Source organism: Mchenga conophoros, linkage group LG10 (assembly GCF_057382185.1).
Source record: "Mchenga conophoros isolate Kocher_MC1m ecotype Shallow Benthic linkage group LG10, M_conophoros_male_GT1.1, whole genome shotgun sequence".
NCBI lineage: Eukaryota > Metazoa > Chordata > Actinopteri > Cichliformes > Cichlidae > Mchenga > Mchenga conophoros.
The window spans coordinates 24,876,612-24,897,494 of record NC_140535.1 but is presented as its reverse complement, the minus strand read 5'-3'; the positions used below and the strand labels follow the sequence as shown (position 1 = coordinate 24,897,494).

Genomic DNA, 20,883 nt, shown 5'->3' with positions numbered 1-20,883 from the left:
TGTACAGGAAATGGGCTACAACTATTGCATTCCTAATATCAAGCAATTCCTAAACCAATGTCAGAATAATCTTACCTGGGCTAAGCAGAAAAAGAACTGGAACAGATTCTGTAGCTGATTGCTAGAGTTGAGTCTTGGATTATCAAAAATTGAATCACATAAGCATTTATATAAAAATGGAAGGTGGGCTTTTATATTAGAATACACTGAAACACACACTAACACGCGCACATATACTTCCGGTGTCTATATTTATCCAGATGCTCTAACACAAAGTCATACTTTTGTATTGCAATTATCCCTCAACACTGAGTCACCATTAAAAAAAATGCTGGTTTGATATATTGGCTGAACAGTCACTGCTTCCCTTTGTAAGTTTAATCGCAAACTGAAGACTGTGGGTGATGACCAAAAAAGGTGTTGTGGGTGAAAGATAAAAAGACACATTTCACACTCGTTCTAATGTCTTTGTTGCGATGCCAAGCTTGCCTACCGCTCTATGTCATGACTCATGTACTCCTATTCAGAGCCACAAGAGCTCTATTTCTACACCACGGTGGCTCTGTTTCAAATCTCAGCATAACATTCTGCTTGTGTGGAATGGAAAAGGTTATGCATAGTTACATACAATTTTGTTGCTATCACATGCAAGTTCTTTTGATTTATCTGGCTTTGGCTGGACTACAGTCATGTTAAAACATAGGTGTGTGTGTGTGCGTGTGTGTGTGTGTGTGTTTCATTATAATGGGAAGAGTGTTTAGAGAAAACTCAGTGAAAATGGGCTCTTTCAATTATTCATTCAACAAAATTCTTCAGTGGAAAATGTACAGGTGCAGAGTCTTCTTATGGCAGTTTTACTAATTTTACAGATTTGTGTACAATATTCCAAAGTTCATACATATGTGAATGACTCATTAACCTTCTGAAGTGTTGGTATGTGCTTTCCAGAAGATGAATCACAAAAAGAAGCCATCATGTCAGAAAATGACCCGTTTTAGCTTTTTTGTACTGCATAAGCATCAACTGCATTATATGTTGCAGTCGGTCATAATTCAAGTGCATTTGTCTACTTTTTGTTAATTTTACACAACTGGGAATACTTGCCATGCATTGAGATCACTCTGCTTTTTCCCCCTCATTTGAAATAAGTGCAAAACAGGCATTCTCTGAACTGTATATAATATTTATTATCAGGGAAATAATTTCACTTCCCAAGAAAAGACATAATTTTTACAGAGCTTGTCTTTCAAAAATGTGCAGCTATGTTCTTATGAGTGCCATATACAAGGGTTTTCCAAGGTGGAGGGTGTTGAGAGTGAGTAGGATTGATGCTGCTTGGAAAGAGGTCCAGGGCAGCAGGAGGCTAAGGCTTCTTCTGTGACTGTGTGCAGACATACTCAGCCAGAAAGATGTGTCATTTAGGCTTTTAAGATGTCATTCGTTCCAGATTCTCCTAAATAGAATCTAGAATTTCCAAAAACCTTAACTTTCCAGGAATTAAGAAAAAAAAACATTTTCAAACCATTTACAACCATGTATTTTATATGAATTAAATTTTAAACAAGGTATCTTGACAGGATTTCGTTATCATACAAATCATTACATTTTCACTATCCCTAAGGGGCAATGCAACCAATAAGCATTGTATAAATATGAAAAATGCTCAAACTTGTTTTACAAGGTTTAGAGAAAAATGGGTTTTGCCATTTTTACATTGGAATATAGAAGTATAAAAATATATGAAACAAAAAAGTGCTGTGAAGTACAAACACACATCCAAACTGTGCTTTGGAAATGCATTGCTATCTGGCCAACATGCACCCACTTCCCACACTCATACTCAGATACATCATGTGTTACAGCACTATTATTAAGATTTGTTTTTAAAATCTGAGTTATCTTTATATGTCTACAGCTGATGTGGATAGAATAACTTTGTTTATTATTGTATTTTTTTTTTTAAATACTAGCCATGTCTAGATTGTGGTTATGGTCAAATACTGTACCATACTTTTAATATAGTTACTGTGTACTGTACTGTATCATGAGCATTATATTAAACAGGAGAAGGGAAATAAATTACAGGGAGAACAGATAAAACAAATGCACCAAGCCGCTTTTTTTTCTTTTTTCTTTTTCTTTTTTTTAAGTACAAGTATATTGTAGTCGGTGTTGTTAATAGTGTGAACTGTGCTGACCTGAGATGTTTGACTTTTGGTCTGATACAAGGTATTATTAGCCTCTTAATCACATGACCTTTTGTATTTGTGTGTTTTTGTGTTAGTGGTGGTGTGGACTAAGCTGTGTTTAGCTAATTATTGGTACAAAAATCTCGTATACATTTGCTGAAACATTATAGCAAAAACACCCTGCAAAGGAACATCAACTACATTCATCAAGACATGTTTACATTTTGGCAAAAACAAATACTTATTCTCCGATTAATAGCATAAGATCAAAGTGATCAAGTGACATTGTTGAATAGATTATTTACATTACATCTGCTTTTGCATTCTCTCTTTCCATGTTACAATATAAATGCTATTGAAAATCTTTTTTGTTTTTTTTTTTGTTGTGTAGAAAGTTCTTAAGTATTTATTAATATGTATTAATATGTTTCAATTTCTGATTAACAATATATATGTTTGCTATATACATATATAAATATGCTTTTGGAACATGTTCCCAAATTTTTTGTTGAACTCCTCAGAGATTCACACCAACAATCATTTTCTAGTAGATCCCTCTAAAAGTGACCCAAAAAGAGAGCAAGAGAGAGAGAGATAGAAAGCTATATTAAAACAACAAAGACGACAAATTTTGTGACATAATCACCATAACCATTGAACAAAAATACAATATTTCACTTACAATGCACAGTTTTCAATCTTAAGAAAGCAGTGTGAAATTGACTATTTTGATAATTAACATATATAAATACCAGAGCTGAAAGCTCACTTGAATCTGCACAGTGTGTCTAACTTGTTTGTGAGCTGTTGGAGAGTGACTATAATGGTTAAGTAAATTATTTCTAGAAAAGAAAATTGTATTTTTAATAACACCACAAGTAACTATTAAGACATTTTTTTAATAAACCTGTAAACATTATGTATATGTATTTGTGAAATGAATTAAACACAAAAACTGAGTGAATATTTGGGTAATTAGAAAAAAAAAAGATTTACTTCTACACAGAGCATGCAGTGGGTCATAACTGTTCTTGGCCACACTTTGATTAAACATTAACATATTAATGCTTAGAGTATTCACTCATGCCTTAAGACTCAAAATGAATATCACTCCAGAGGACTTCAGCAATATGCGCAAGATTGTGTTTTAGGTAAATATCTGAAGTTAGCTTTCCCCTCTTCCACTATATTTAACAATGTTTATGTAGGTACAATTTCACATGTGAGGCTTTGCTACTCTTTTTTTTTTTTTACCTCTAGTTTTGTTTTTGTTTTTTAACAGAGCAATTTGATGATCTAAATAGTATAGAGCTACAGGAAAGGGACTTTGGAACTGGTGTATCGCTGCCCTAGGTTTGTTTTAAATTGAAATATATAGTGTAAAAAGATCAATAAGGTTTCTCTTAAAACACTCCCATGAGCACCAGATGTTAGAAGAACTATTGTTCCACATAAATTCCACCTTCTGGGCAGTACTGTTAGCAAGTATTTTGTCATTGTTCTAAATTCATTGTGTATTGACAGCTGTATATTTTGTGATTGTCAACATATTTTTCAATGTAAAAACAATACATGGTAATTTTATACCCATATATAGTATACAAGTCTAGCTTGGGATTAAGATGAATAAATAAACACATTTGAGTCAAAGAAACAGAGAAACAAAAAAGTCAAAATAAATATTCAAATCGTGGTGTCAGTTGCTACTATAATGACATAATGCTTGTATATTTATGAATTCTATTCTTTCCATCGAACACAGGCACCCATTTAATTTCACTGACTGTTTTTTTTTTGTACAAAACAAGAGACGAAGAAACAATCATTATATCATCAAGCAATTTAAAGCAAACCCATGTAACAACGATAAACAGATAAGAAACAAATTAAAGGAAAAACAATGAAGTCACTGATCACTGAAGTGATCAAGTGGGGAGAACCGGTGGCTTTGTTTTGCCGATAGTGGCATTTTGTGGGAAGGTGGTCCAAAAACCTACCAACCAATAAACCAAACAGAGATTTTGGTTATTACATTAGAATACAACTAAGAGAATATGTTTTGGATTAATTTTCCATCTCTTCAGCAGAGTTCCACAAAATTGGGGAATGAATGTGAAAATGCACTGAATTGATTTTTGTGACACATGGTGGCCCAGCACCATCTTAATAGATTATATGTTGGATTATCCTTTAATTTGTCATGCATCTGTTAAAATAAATCTCATTTAAGTGAATAACAGGAATAATATTGTTTGTTCCCTTAGCTGTCTGACACAGTGGATAGCACCCAACAATCATAATAAACTCACTGTATTTTCTTTTAACATGCAACTCTTACTCAATCAATCTGGAATGTTTTGGTAATTTCCCCATTTTCAATGATTTTTCAAATAACAAAATCCTAAAAAAGTATATTTCAGGCCCCCGTGTCCCATATAAACATGACATTTTGATATAATTGAGACAGAAAGCCCTATTAACCTGAAACTTGCTTCAAGTACTTTGAATTAGTATCGGTAAAAGTAAATGGTCATTATAAAGTGTCAGCTTATCCATTCATATCTCATTTATATAACAGTTTGGCAATTACTGTTTAGTTTAAATCTAAAGTAATAAAAACATAAGAAACGCAAACATTTTAAATAACGGAAAGATCCACACATCCCATAATACATAAAATGTTAAACAAATACTCAGGAACAGGCACCTTATGTTTGTAATCTCTAGTGTAAGGTTTTCACGTGTAAGCCAGCAAATGTTCTTTTCCAAGTTATGACAGATCCAGTCCGTAATTTACCGATTCAGTCTAGCAATTACAAGATCACATGGATAGAAAACAAACAAGACACAAAGACAAAATTAGCAACATATTTGCTGTTTGGTCTTGCCCTCATGAATGTCCTTTTTATTAAAAACATTTTTTTTATCCTAATTAACGTAATAAAGCCAGTAAACAACATTAAAGAAAGAAAATACAGTTGGAAAGATCATCCGTGACCATTTGTCAATAGAGTTTACATCAGACAAGTCAGGGATGGTGATTTTTAGCTGTGAAGCACGCCTCCGTAGTCTGCTTTTCTTTTGAGTCATGTGACGCTCCAATGCATTTCGGCCAAAATTGTGCCTGGCCAGCCCTGCTTTGCGATACTGTAGGGCTGAGCTGTCATATGTCAACATGGTATTCCGTGGGTCATTGAGACCCAGAGCCAGCTCTGAAACACCCATATCGTTCTTAATATCCAGGGTGCCCAAAAGGATGTTTTCATGTGGGTCCATCTGCCCAGTAAAAGAGTAAAGTTTGTTAGATTCAAGTTTATGTAGTGTTGGGTTTATTTTTGAGACATTGGCATTGACATTAGCACAAAACTCATTTGAAATCACCTGCACATCATTTTCAGATACCTTATTTTTTTGATCAAGTCCAATTGCTGCATCATCCACAAAGATTGGTTCCCACAATGACTCATGGCCATCCATATCACGTTGTTTCATTCTTGCATACAGCGTGTCATCTCTGCCAACTACATTCCCCACCAGCCACTGCAAGCACATTCAAACAAAACAATATTGCTGTGGTTCAGTTGATGGACTGGATTAAAAAAAATTGTTAGTTACATTTTGCAGTTTATGAAATAATTATCTTCTAGTGCAGCGGTCCCCAACCCCCGGGCCTCGGACCGGTACCGGTCTGTGAGTCGTTTGGTACCGGGCCGCGAGAGTTGAGGCTCAGGTGTGAAATGTATGGTTTTCAGGGTTTTTATCGGTTTTCAGCGTTATTTTGTTATCGTTTTTATCGTTAACTCTGTTTTCCTGGGTCTTTTCACGTGTGTTATGAATAAATCTTCTTTTTTTCGGTACCGGTACTAGTTTTATTTTGTTGTATTTATCCGCGACACCTTAAAGGCCGGTCCGTGAAAATATTGTCGGGCATAAACCGGTCCGTGGCGCAAAAAGGTTGGGAACCGCTGTTCTAGTGTTTCCATTTCAAATTCCATGTAGACATAACCTAAATGGTTAACAGAACAGAATTCCTAAATTGCTATATAGACTGTGCACTCTTTGAAATAGGTCACAGGATATAAATGCAGTTATTTTTCTATTTGGTTTTCTTTGGCATTTTGCCTTGAGTATTTCAGCAGTCCAGGTGCAGCCATGTTATGGTGATCATTTGCATTTTGTCAAGGCGAAAAGCCATCTGTCTCCGAGACCCTCCTCTTTTTCACGAGTCATTTTGGCTTCCAAACACGGGCTACAACAATCCTACTAAGCTGCTTTAACAGTGAATGTTGTTAATTATTATTCTGGACTCTTTAGACAATCTGAATAATCCATTTTCACTGTAAATGCGATTTCATGCATTTTCATGCATGTAGAGGTAAAACATGAGATGTGGTTTGCCTATGTATTCAAATATATGTTTCTAGTTTTTAATTGTTTATGTAAACATTTTTCTGAAAACCATACTAATTCTCAATAAGGGCCCCATTATACCTGTCCTCTTGTGGTGGCAGAGCAGCATTATACAACAAAGTTGACGTCAATTTGACACCAAGTTGCAATAATTCTGTTGCAAGCCACCCTTTTGCCAATTGTGTAACCCGGGACATTGTACTACTGCTGCCAATGCTGGGTTGAAGACACAAGGATCACATTGGTTCTTATCACCATTTTATTGATGAAGGCCAGAGATTTGCAGACTATACAAAGTGAGATGTTGCAGCAGTTTGAAAAGATGAGACTTTGTGGGGAAAAAAAAAAACTTAGCAATTTTTTGACTTCCAGTTTTGGCTTCTTATTATCTAAGTGCCAACACCTATCGTTCACGAGAATACTGTAGTGGGTACCTTACCTCGGGCAAGCATAAATGGATGTGGCTGTGTGAAGATGTCAACTATGTTGTGCAAAGTGACCAATGCAGTGAGTATACTGGACTCAACAAGTCCTTTCTAAATGCTCGTAGGCAGGTAGATGACCAAACTACAGGGACAAGCTAAGCTATTAGATAGTTACCTTGTTTGGATCCATTCTCATCTTTTCATTGTTGGCCATAGCTGTCTTCTCCGCTGCCTTTTTCTGACGCTGAGGGCCCCGGCCAAAGAAGATGTAGTTTACTAGGGCATACTCCAGCAAAGCCAGGAAAACAAAGACGAAGCAGCCCATCAGGTACATATCTATGGCCTTGACATATGGGATTTTGGGGAGCGTTTCTCTCAGGTGAGTGTTAATGGTAGTCATGGTCAGCACAGTGGTAATACCTTAACCACAAAAAACACAAAAAAAGATATTGAGAAATTCAGTAGTCAGATTTAAAACTGCAATTTTGCCCTTTGACCTCAAGATCAAGGTCAGAGGTCCAGTTTTCAGAAAATCTTGTCAATCTGATAACTCAAGAAAGAAGTCATACCATAGAGAAATCTACGACAAATCTTGGACAAGTCTGAGTCCCGGCCTGTGAGTCTAAGGTCAAGGTCAGAGGTATACTTCTCTGAAAATCTTATCAATGCAATAACTCATGAATGTGGCGATGTAGGATTTTCAAATTGATGCCATACGGGAATCAACTAATAATCTCAAATGAGTTCAAATCTAAGTGACCTTGAACCTCAATGACAAAGTCAGAAGTCAACTTTTCTAAAAACCTCACGAGTACAATAATTCAAGAAGGAAGGAATATTAATAACGTTGTGAAAGTAAGGCCTTCACATATAAGGTGAAGGCCTTACTGTATAATATTGGGAAGTGTAAAATTTTCTTAATAATAGTGACCAAATAAAAGGAAATAAAATTGAAAAAAGACTGAGATTGTGGAAAATAGATTTCTTGCAAATAGCAGAGCAACTCAATAATATGTACTCTTTTTTAAAAATGTCAGTAAGAGGGACAAATATAGAAATGTGTGAGGAAGCTTATGTTCTGACAGTTGTGTTCACCTATCAGAAAAATGGAAAGCTGTTGTAGAGTTTTATAGAGAAAACAAAGAATGATTTCCAGAAGCAGGGTTGGATAAGTCTGTGGGAGAATGTGCACTGCTGGTTTTTTGTGGAATGCAGCTGGTGTGTTGGGTTGTCCAAGACGGACAACGGTTTGTTCAGTGACTTGCTGCGCACCATTGGCTGAAATGCCTCCAAATGCTGGCTGCTGATTCGATTGATTAGGTGACCTTGATCAGTGAAAGTAAAGGGTTTGCCCCATGATTTTAAAAATATGCTTTAGAAGAAGAACCTGAAGTGGAGTATTTTGAAATTCAAATGTCAACCTTGATCTTGTTCATTAGTGGAGAACTCCTATTGAGAAAGACAGTTTTTCCAAAGCCTTCCCAAGCAAACTGTCAGACTATGCATATCAATGTGTTGAGAATTTGCTTATTATGCACGGCACACAAACCCCTGCAAGAGTTATTACATGGCAATTTTTCCCTTTTTTTTGTAATTTTTAACACAATGTTCGCTCTTGGATGTACATGTGTTGGGCTTACATTAGCACTGTTCTATTCATATAAAGGAAATGAGAAATGGTAAGAGAAGCCAGATTCTAATGCTTATATGAGAACTTACTAAAATGGTTAAATTACAGTGCTTACGTGTCCTCCTACATATGCCTCATTCATTGAAAAAACAGCAGTACTATTTAAATTCTAGTGAACAATTGGAACAAAATTTCTAAAGTAGTGAGTAACATATAAATAAATTAGAATACATTAATTTAACAATCATTAAAATGCTGCATTTAAATTAAATTACAATAAGAACGACAACAAAAAATAACATCAAGTACTATAAAAGTGCAAACTCTGCTGAGGCAGCTCACTCATTTCATTTTAATGGAGTAGTATTGTGTTTTGTATATCAGGATTATCTTTGTTTGGCCAAGTTTGTGCACACAAACACTGCATATTCAGTGTATATTTATTTAGTTAATTTTGTTGTTGTTTTTAACGTACTTGTTGTACAGTAAAAATTGGTTAAGGGCAGCACGACGTGTGTTTACTTTGATTACACAAACATTATGTAGGAGTAGGTAATAAACAATGGGTACTACTCTGTATATAAGTGGTCATGAGTAACTTTATTATATATTACACTACAGTATATTTCTAACTAACTATGCAGTTCATTTTCTTTCTCTTGCCAATACTTTCTTTAAAGATTTAACACATTTTGGGGTAAACCTGAAAGAAAGGAAGATGTGAAATGTAAAACTGAGATCAGGGGTCAAATGGCATGACCTTACAATATTCTGTAGGGCCATGATATCCTGTCTCTCAAATGAAAATACCATGAAAATTTTTTAAGATGGCGCCGGTGAGGTCGGTGAGGTCGGCTCCCGTCACGACTGCTCCGACCACTTTTTCTTTGTCTTTGTTTGTCTTTGTTTTTTAAGTTAGTTTTCAGCGTTTCTAAATCGGCAAAATCATCACCATTGGGTACATTAGGTATGACAGTGACACTCTTGTTTCTATTGGTATACAATGTACTCACAATTCGAAGTTTTTAACTCCGGATCCGAGCTGGCCGAGTGAGATCTCGAGGGAGAACAAAGGGAAGCGGCGGCAGCCTAGAGGGAAGCGAGCCGGCGTCAGGAACAGGCTGAGAGCTCGTGCACACCGCACACCTCTGCCTAGCATCCTGCTCGCCAACGTCCAGTCACTGGAGAACAAGCTTGACGACCTCAGGGCCAGGATAAAGTTCCAGAGAGACATTCGGGACTGCAATCTCCTCTGCTTCACCGAGACATGGCTGAACCCAGCGGTGCCGGACCACGCCATCCAGCCGGCCGAGTTCTTCTCGGTTCACCGCATGGACAGGACACGGGACTCGGGGAAGTCAAGGGGAGGCGGCGTGTGTTTAATGGTGAACAACAACTGGTGCAACAGTGCGAACGTTGTTCCTCTCACACGCTCCTGCACACCAAATCTGGAACTACTGTCCATCATGTGTCGTCCTTTTTATCTACCTCGGGAATTTACATCGGTCATTGTAAGTGCCGTTTATATTCCACCACAAGCGGACACGGTCACCGCCTTATGCGAGCTGCATGAGGCACTCACACAGCACCAGACACAACACCGGGACGCTGCGCTTATTGTGACGGGGGACTTTAATAGCGCCAACCTCAAACGCGCAGCGCCGAACTTTTATCAACACATCACCTGCCCCACCAGGGGTGAAAGGACACTGGACCACTGCTACACTACGGTCAAGGACGGCTACAAGGCACAATCCCGCCCCCCGTTTGGCAAATCTGATCACGCCGCCATCTTCCTCATGCCAAAATACAAACAAAGGCTGAAACAGGAAGTTCCGGTTCAGAGGAAGGTCGCGCGCTGGACGGATCAATCGGTGGCCGCGTTACAGGATGCACTCGATGACGCAGACTGGGGCATGTTCAGAAACAGCTCCGACGATGACGTCAACGTGTTTACGGAAGCGGTTGTGGGATTCATCGGGAAACTAGCGGATGATACCGTGGAGACAAAGACTATCACAACGTTTCCCAACCAGAAGCCGTGGGTGGATAAAACCATCCGCGACGCTCTGAGATCCCGCACCGCTGCCTACAACACGGGACTCATGACGGGGGACATGGACCCGTACAAAGCCGCGTCATATAACGTGCGGAGGGCGGTGAAAGAGGCGAAGCAGCGCTACGGGAGGAAACTAGAGTCACAACTCCAACAGAGTGACTCTAGGAGCCTGTGGCGGGGACTAAGGACAATAACGGACTATAAAGCACCAACAACCGGTATGACGAACGCGGCCGTGACTCTGGCAGACGAGCTGAACACTTTCTATGCTCGCTTCGAGGCTGCAGCTAAGGTCTCCAACAATGCTAGTGTTAGCGGCGCTAACGGCTGCAGACAGGAAGATACTGCCAGCACCGGAAACGTGCTCGTCATCTCCGAGCATGAAGTAAGGAGAGCCTTCAAGAGAGTGAACACCAGGAAAGCAGCAGGACCAGACGGCATCCCAGGTCGTATCCTAAGAGACTGCGCATACCAGCTAGCTCCTGTGTTCACTGAGATATTCAACATCTCTTTATCTCAGTCGGTGATCCCCACATGCTTCAAAGAGTCCATCATTGTTCCTGTCCCGAAGAAACCCCACCCTGCTTCTCTCAATGACTATCGCCCTGTAGCCCTCACCTCAGTAGTGATGAAGTGCTTTGAACGCCTGGTCAGAGACTTCATAATTTCTTCACTACCAGACACACTGGACCCACTACAGTTCGCTTACCGTCCAAATCGTTCCACAGACGATGCCATCTCTCATCTCCTCCACACATCACTCACTCACTTGGACACTAGAAGGGGGAATTATGTTTAAATTCTCTTCATAGACTACAGCTCTGCATTTAACACCATAATTCCCTCCACACTCACCACCAAGCTGGAGCATCTGGGACTCAGCTCATCTATGTGTCAGTGGATCTCCAACTTCCTAACTGGCAGACCACAGGCAGTAAGGATGGGCGGACATGTCTCAGCCTCCACCACTCTCAGCACTGGAGCCCCCCAGGGGTGTGTTCTGAGCCCCCTGCTGTACTCTTTGTACACATATGACTGTGTGGCCACTACCAGCTCCACCACCATCATCAAGTTTGCTGACGACACCGTCGTGGTGGGCCTGATCTCTGATAACAACGAGACGGCCTACCTGAAGGAGATTAGGAATCTGGAGAACTGGTGCCAGAGGAACAACCTCCTTCTAAACGTCAGTAAGACAAAGGAGCTGATAGTGGACTTCAGCACTAAGCAGGAGAGGAACTACCAGACCCCCGTCATCAACGAGTGCCCAGTGGAGAGAGTGGACTGCTTCAAATACCTCGGAGTTCACATCACGCAGGACCTGTCATGGTCCTGTCACATCAACACCGTGGTGAAAAAGGCCCGTCAGCGTCTCTACCACCTCAGACGCTTGAGAGACTTCCAACTGCCCTCCAAGGTGCTCAGGAACTTTTACTCCTGCACCATAGAGAGCATCCTGACGGGAAACATCTTAACCTGGTTCGGGAACAGCACCATGCAGGACAGACGAGCTCTACAGAGGGTTGTGCGGTCAGCTGAGCGCACCATCCGCTCCGAGCTCCCTGACCTGCACTCAATCTACAGCAGGCGGTGCTGGACCAAGGCCAGGAAGATCGTGAAGGACCTCAGCCATCCCAACAACAGACTGTTCTCTCTGTTGAGGTCAGGAAAGCGATTCCGCTCCCTGAAGACCAACACAGAGAGACTGAGGAGGAGCTTCTTCCCGCAGGCGATACGGTCTCTCAATCACACCACCACACAGTACTGACCCACACATACAGTTCTTACACACACTGGACTTTCTGGACTTTGTTTTTGCACAACACTGGTCACTATATTCTTCATTTCCGGTTAATACTTGTACAGCTGCTGTTATTGTGTATATATTTATTTATATTTAGATTTCTTCATACATTCTTATATAGTTCTATATTGTGTATTGTGTATTTTGTTGTACAGTTATTTTATTTTCAACTTTAATTTATATATTTTATCTTATTCTTCCCAGTTAAATTTACCCTTCATTCTAATTTGTGTTGTACAGTTATTTCATTTTTAACCTTAATTTATATTTTATTCCTTCCTAGTTAAATTTACCCTTTTTAATTTTTCATATTTATTTCCTATCTTATTCATAGCCTTTTCCTTTTTTGTTTTCTTTAGGTCACGAGCAGTTGTCCAAGCATTTCACTACATATCGTACTGTGTATGACTGTGTACGTGACAAATAAAATTTGAATTTGAAAATTAGACACTGTTCATATTTTTGCAAGTGAGGAAACCCAGTGGTTCAGGGGGTTGGGACGCTCATCTTGTAACCGGAAGGTTACCAATTCGATCCCCAGCTCTGTCTGTTTTGGTCGTTGTGTCCTTGGGCAAGACATTTCACCTACTGCCTACTGGTGTTGGCCAGAAGGGCTGATGGTGCGATATGGCAGCCTCGCTTCTGTCAGTCTGCCCCAGGGCAGCTGTGGCTACAACTGTAGCTTGCCTCCACTAGTGTGTGAATGTGAGAGTGAATCAATATTGGAATTGTAAAGCGCTTTGAGGGTTTCGAAAAGCACTATATAAATGCAATCCATTATTATTATTATTATTATTATTATTATTATTATTAATGCATCACATTCAAAATGAGCAGCATTATAGACTTATTTTACTTTTTTTATATATTTAATTTGATTTTTATAGCATTTAAATTGTGCTAGTCATTGCATCCAGGCTTTAAGAAACATTTTTTCAGAGCATCCCAAGAGTTCTAGCCAATTAATATAAATTAATACTGGTCAAAATAGGATTCAAACAATTTTCCCAAGCTGTTGTGATAAGAGCTTAACAATAACAACAGATTTTTGCACATAGTGATCATGTGACATAGCCCTTACAAGTCCATTTTAATGCCTGAAAGGAGGTCAGGATAAAGTAGATTCTGAATCTAGTATGGCGAAGGAGGTGGCCAAACATTTCCCAACTCTGACCTGCCTCTATTATAAAACATTAACTTTTTTCATTAAATCCCATGCATGCCTTCCCCTGGACCACTACATATAGCCCAGTCGTCAATCAGCAAAATTGCCTTGTTGACAAAAAGGAGGGGTTGGGTAGAAATATAGATTAAGCTGAATGAATGGAATTCGGTAAAAAGAAGACAGTGAACCACTGATAAACACAGAGTAGCTCGTTACAAATCTCCCAGGCAACATGGGATTTACATAATCAAGAATGACTGGAGGAAATTGCGGCTCCCCAAAAAAGAACAGACGGTTTCTGGTTTAAAAGTAGAAACAAATCAGCCTAGTCAACCATCATTATAGTTCTATGATTTAACCCTATACTTGATTAATATTTGACCCACTAACACCCACAATACTTGCAAAAGATACAGTAACAGTGTGGTTTATGTGTAAAGTTCAAAAAGTTCACAAAATCGAGGAAATAAGCAACTAGAGATAAAATGAGAAAAGATGAACAAGAGAATGTAAGATGCATGCTCTTCATTTTTGTATTTAGTACAACCAGCACACAGGTTGGGCAAGCTTTCAACTACATATTCCCCTTTTATTGGCCTATTTATTGTTTTATGAACCTTACCTAGAGCCACTCTGGCAGCAGAGGCATCGTAGTTGATCCAGAAGGAGACCCAGGAAAGGATGGTGATGAGAATAGAAGGCATGTATGTCTGTAGGATGAAGTAACCAATGTTTCTCTTCAGCTTAAAACTCAGAGACAGACGAGGGTAAGAACCTTTGGAGAAAGGAGAATAATAATTAAAAATAATGTTTAAAAAAGAGAAAATGTCACGGTCTGTGGAGAAGAAATGCTGGTGTGTGTGGTGGACCCAGGTGCGAACGCAAGTGAGTAGACGGGAGTGAACTTAAACTGAAAGCGAGCCTTTATTATGGCTGATGACATAGAGTTCAAACAAAGCAGAAATACCGTGACCAAACTAAACTATAACTAAACTGGGAAACTGATACTGTGATAAACTATAAAGACTCAGAAAACTATGACGATGACTGCAAAGACTGGCCGTGAAAACATGGAGGGTGGGAACACAGATGACGCGACACAGACTGAAAGAAACACAAAGACTAAATACACATAAGGGATGATCAAGGGAAGTGGAAACACATAAGGGGGAACAGCTGATACACATGGACCTAATGACAGGACAGGGAAAGCGAAACTACATACACTGACATTAGACACAGACTTTCAAAGTAAAACAGGAAACATGGAGATTAGACGTGACCTGAACTTAACCACACAGACATGACGCATGACAGGTAGATGCACGAACCAGGGAGACTGAGTACAGGAGGAGATGACATAAACAACTAAGAAACAAAGGGCTAAGCAGCACCCTAGAAATTAACTAGATGAACTAAGCTAGAGCATAAATGAATACAAAAGATACATAAAACTCAACACTGGGTCGCACAACCCAGGACCATGGCAGAAAAGATGTGAAATGCCAAAGATATCAGGTGTGTGGCAAAAAATATGAACACAATCATCAGTAATCAGGATCAGTTTGAACCAAGTAATTTAAATTTGTTCTTTCCAATATCACTGACTGATGAGCAACTGTTTTTTACTACCTTCCTTAAAAAAAAGGTCATGGCACACACTCAAAATAAAGCTTAAAAATCTGAAGGCTGAAACATGCTTCATTAGGAAAACAGGGGTTTGTGACCATGTTGATCACGTGGTTCTGTCAATGACAGTGGTGTTCTGTCAGGCCAGAGGAAAAATCTCTGCAATTCTTGACTAAAATTTGTTTTGTGGTATCCAGAGGATAAAGTCTAACTTTCGTGATCTTGTGACTTTTGTTCTATGAAGATGAATGAGGACAAATCCAGGTTATTCCTGTATAGCCTGTTATTTGAAATGTCAGCATATATGTGATAGAAACAAATACAAATTTGGTATACAATAAAGTCTTACTACAATTGTCCAACTACAACACATTTCTTTGAGGTTTTTTTTTTTCAATTACAGAGTTTTTCAAATTAGCACTATAATTATGACAGTTTTATAACCAAGCTGTATCCAGTGAATGTTTGACACCAGGGGAATTCCCCCATTTCTATATTGGGTAATAAAATCCAGCACACTTCAGGTAGACACTTGGGTAAAGTTTCTTGCATACTAATAGTATACCAATACACAACAACACACATACATACACGCACAAGCAGTGTGTGCAGACAAAACAAGCTTTCATTGGTGCAGCTGCAACATTCATATTGAATTTACGTTACGCTATCATTCAGTGCAGCGGCTTTAACTTATCACCAAAAAAATCACTGTCCTGCTCACAAATGCTTGTTTGCATGACAAAATCATGAATATGAAAAACTTGAACATATGAATATTTCATTATATCAGGCAGTGTTCTCTTTTGTTTGTTGTTAAAATGTCATGGTATCATCTGCCTCCGAAGACAATGATTCATTCAAAGATCTGTATGCCTGTTTGTTTTCATGATGTTTAGGATTTCTGGAAATTATTTTTTCATATATATAAGTTGAAACAGTGAAAAAAGTCAGTACTGATAAAGTATGAAACATCTAAACTCTTTTATGAATATACAGAGACACTGAGAGATATAATAATGAAGTAAAATTACTAGTAATAATAGTAACAATGATAATGAATCATGATTTTTATGATGCGTTACCTGTGGAGAAGACAACATTCTTGGAAATGAGCTTATGATCCACAATGGAGAACTGGGGAAGTTCGATCTTGTCTACTCCTGTCACAGCATTATCTCCTCCTCGCCAGTAGAATTCAATGTCATCTGTAGTGTAACCATCTGCGAGACAGTACAAGCAACAAGAATCACTGATTGACAATAAGGTCTACACACTATATCTGTTCACGATCTATCCCATGTCGTTCTTGTATATTTAATTAGTAATGATTAGGTTTGCATTTGTTACCAGTTTACAGTCTTTTGACTTTAGATGCAGTCACTGGGCTTTGGTTTACTGATGAAAAATTCATGGCAGTCCGCAAGGAAAAACTCTTTTATTCATTTGAATTTTTTTTTTGTAAAAGCATGTGCATTTTAAATATGCTTCCTATTCCTATTTGCTTCCTTCTCCTCAAAAGGCCTGCATAGTGTATATATGGTTTGAAATGTTTCTAAGTTGTGGGTTTGTTTACCTGTTATTATTTTCTAGTCAAAACAATCGACTTTTGTGCTCTTAACACTCCTTGAACCACACATATAACAGTTCGCAATACTGCAACCTTGGAAGAATGAATGCTGGTCATTAATTTTTGTGTAACTAACATATTAATTCTGTTAGTTACACAAGTAAAGCTCAGTAGTGCAATTACTGTGTGTTAAAATCTTATTCAAAGCCATCTCAACATGAAGATACCCTTACTATTTAGATCTCTCACTACTGTGCACTTCGCAATAACTGCAATGTGGCAAAATATTTATATGTGAACTAACGGTTGTGAGTGTGAGAGGAGATGACCTGAGAGATAGCTAGGATCATAGCTAAAATGAAAACCTAGACCTTCTGTGGCTGATTACCAAGACTACGTGAAGTACCTTCTTAAGGTCTACTAGAACATGGACAATCACTACTGTGACACCACAGCAACTTTGATCACTGAGATGCTTGGCTACAAGATAAACAGCCACAAAAGGCAGTACCCTCCATCAAGATAAAGGCAGCATGGAGGAAGATTAGCCAACTATTGGTGCTGCTAATATAACAAATGGATGCATAAGAAGTAAGCTTCCCATACCTGAGGCCTTAGAAATTGTCAAGCAAAGTCTCACAGCTATGGCCAGCTGCTTGAACCTGAGAGACTGAAGCCAGGTGGCAACAAAGAGAGGGAAAGTAGTCAGAACTGAGGGGATTGTACTACCAGAAGGCAACACTACAAACAACGAAGACAGCTACAAGTACCTGCAAATTCCACAGGCAAATGGGAACCATCAAGAGGCCGCTAGGAAATCTGCAATCATCAAGTTCTTGCAGAGAGTAAGGAAAGTCCTGAGAAGAACAACATCTAGGCAATCAACACCTATGTCCTTCTAGTTGATAATAATATCGTGCTGTGATAATAAGCTGGCCAAAAGAGGAGATAGAAGCCACTGACGGCAAGAAAAGAAACTTCCCTATTATGCAGGGATGGTTTCACCCCAAATCCAGCACCTTGAGACAGTACACTAAGTGTAAGGAAGGTGGGCTAGGACTAGTGAATGTCAGAACCAAGAATGGGACACCCAAATCCAAGATGGCCACAACTGACCGTGTGCTTAGTGAATACCTCAGGCAGAAGAAACCCAAGAAAGAAGAGGAGCAAGAGTAGGAAATATCATGGAAGGACAGGCCCCTGCACTGCATGCACCACTGACAGGTAGAAGAAGTGGCTGATATTAAGAAAACCTATCAATGGTTAGACAAAGGTGGACTGAAAGACAGCTCACAGGCACTAATGATGGCAGCACAGGAACAAGTTCTAAGCAGAAGTTCGATGGAGGCTTATCTGTCTGCTTTTTATTTTTATTTATTTACTTATTGTAATTTTTTTTTGTTAATGTGTATGTGACTTTCGGTCATTCTTCTATAACAAAAAGTTTCCAAAGAAGGAATGGTAAAATGACTTCCTCAGTACAGGTGCCAGAAAAGAAAAAAATCCTCATGGAGTGAAGTGTATAAGGAAATTATATTAGTTGAGATGACTGAAATGAAGTCAGGACTGGTCAGGGGCAGACAGAAATAATTTTAGTTTGGATGAATTTTTTAAGCGACAAAAAATCCAAAAGTACTAGCTTACTACGTGTAGAAATGGATCCTGGTGTAGAAAGTAATATTAAATAAATTCTAACAACAGCTTATCAAGCTTAAACGTGCTGCTGTTGTTTAGCCGCTGGTTCCCTCTTTCTGGTGCAAAGTGGGCCAAAAACAAACAAGAGAGACGGACTCGCGACAGAAAAGCCGATCAGCTGATCATTGATCAGTTTCATGATTGAAGTAGCAGCAGGAGAGCGAGGGAGAGCGAAGAGGCAGTCACTCCATATATCGGTTGTTATGCTTAACGTTGGAATGCTTTACAAACATTCAGAGATGAACTTACACACTTGCTTTACTTCTCTCTGGGATAACTTTCTCTGAGATGAAATGCTGGTTTGGTAGCGACAGGTCTCGCACGCCACAGCCGCTCTATCACGTGACGCATACTGCTCTGACGTGCTACGGTTATGAGCCGAGTTACGCCATGTCGCAAGTTTTGTGAGGTGTTTTTGTGATAATTTTTATTTCTCTCCGATATCCGATCAAATTAGATTAAACAAGATTGTTGCAAATAATTAAATTTTTCCTTGATGCATAAAGTTAAAATATTAAAACTAATAAAACAAATTTTAAAACAAGACTTTTTCATTTAAATACATTTTATATGATCGATTATGCAGAAAAAATAGAATTGGGCTGAAAGGTCTATTGCTTTATTACGTATTCAGGTTGTGTATCATGTTTTTTAAAAGTAACTAATTACTTTTGAAAATAAGTAATCTGTAAAGTAACTGGATTACTTTCTTGGAGAAATAATCAGTAATTATTTACTAATTACTATTTTCAAGTAACTTGACCAACACTGATGACAGCCAATGAGTGCGAAGGATATCTTTGACTTGTAGAAGACCTGGTAGTAAATACATGAGAGGGTTACCTAGACAACAAGAGTCTTTCTGAGCCATGTGCTTATGGTGAATTGACAATATGAGGTCATAGCAGTAATTATCAATCTGTGTTGTGGACACACTCAGGGGGGAACAGAGCTACTGCATGACTGAAGTGGATGACTGAATGGGGGCATGTTAGGAAAAACAAACTGTCAACAAACAAGGACTACACACACCTCTGTACTGTAATAGCATAGATGAGTAGAAGTTTGACCCAGTGCTCTTATAACTTAGTTTTTAGTTACCTAAGAACTTTAACCCTTAGACTGACTTTGCAATTTTATTTTACTGAAGTTTTTGTGTCAAAGTGTTTAGCACATTCAGATTGTCTTAATTCCCATCCCATATGAAATTAACTGCAAGGAATATAGTAAGAGACACAAAATAAATAATTAGTTGAGAGTATATCTATTAATTACAAAATGGTGAAATAAGAAACTTGGCTTTGTAACTATTAACTGGCACAAGATTACAGAACTTAGATTAAAAAAAACAATAAGTTTTAAATAATAATAAAACACGGGGTGACGATATCTATTTTACACTAGCACAAAACCTTCTCTTATGGATTCCAATGTCAGAGAGCACCGCCAGACCAAAAGTAAATGAAATTGTTCACGATAACATCAGAGGAGATAGCAATACAATACTAAAGCTATTTAACTGGGACTCTGGCATATCTCCCTGACCAAATCTGACTCCAGGCATTTTTATCAAGCTTATGAAATAATGTCTCAGTTGATTTGTTTTAATGGGCAAAGAAGGATTTTGGAAGGAGATAAAACACTGGCTTTGATATTGCTATGGGCAGAAGATAATCAGGGATAATAAAAAAAGTGTTTTTTTATATACTTATTATAAAAGAATACCAAGTTCTAATACATATATTAAATACCACTGGCATGCAAGGTCATGATAAAGCATTATGAATCAAAACAATCATGTTATTCTTCACATCTATACTTTTTTTCTAAATATATTGTAAATAAAACTTGTAAACACATTTGGCATTTGCAAACATTTGAAATAAGAATACTTTGAAATACAGTATGCTGTGACTCCCTAAATTTTGACTGTTTATTGAAAATTATTAAAGTCACCAAGCAAGTCCTTTGGATTATTTTTTCCCCACAGTTTATCAGACGAAATGCATATCAACTTAATACATATTAATAGACATTCTGTGATGCGTAAACACATGTGTCCACATACACATTCACAAACATCACCATCACTCTCACACAAAAATCGATACTTGAAATCCATCCCCCGACAAATGCCTGCTTCACGCATAGCCCAGTGAAGCTGAGAAGGATACTCAACTCTAAATATGTCTGCAACTAACTTTGATTTTACAAAGTTCAAAGCGACTTTAATGTTATTCCTAGTAATTAAAAAATATCTTTAAAGTTTTGCAGTATACAGCAAGCTGCAGCTCACTTGGATGCCTG

At 38.4% G+C, this 20,883-nt stretch overlaps 1 protein-coding gene across 1 annotated transcript in view; it reads right to left on the bottom strand.

Moving 5' to 3' along the window:
• Positions 1-1,162: 1,162 nt before the first annotated feature.
• Positions 1,163-20,883, bottom strand: part of gabrb2b (gamma-aminobutyric acid type A receptor subunit beta2b) — a 64,278-nt gene continuing 44,557 nt past the window's right edge. The window contains exons 6-10 of the mRNA XM_085289538.1: positions 16,397-16,534; positions 14,305-14,457; positions 7,200-7,444; positions 5,592-5,729; positions 1,163-5,465 (exon numbers count right to left, since the gene is read on the bottom strand). Of these exons, the coding sequence (XP_085145664.1) occupies positions 5,118-5,465; positions 5,592-5,729; positions 7,200-7,444; positions 14,305-14,457; positions 16,397-16,534 (1,022 nt within the window). The 3' untranslated portion in view covers positions 1,163-5,117. The remainder of the gene's footprint in view (positions 5,466-5,591; positions 5,730-7,199; positions 7,445-14,304; positions 14,458-16,396; positions 16,535-20,883) is intronic.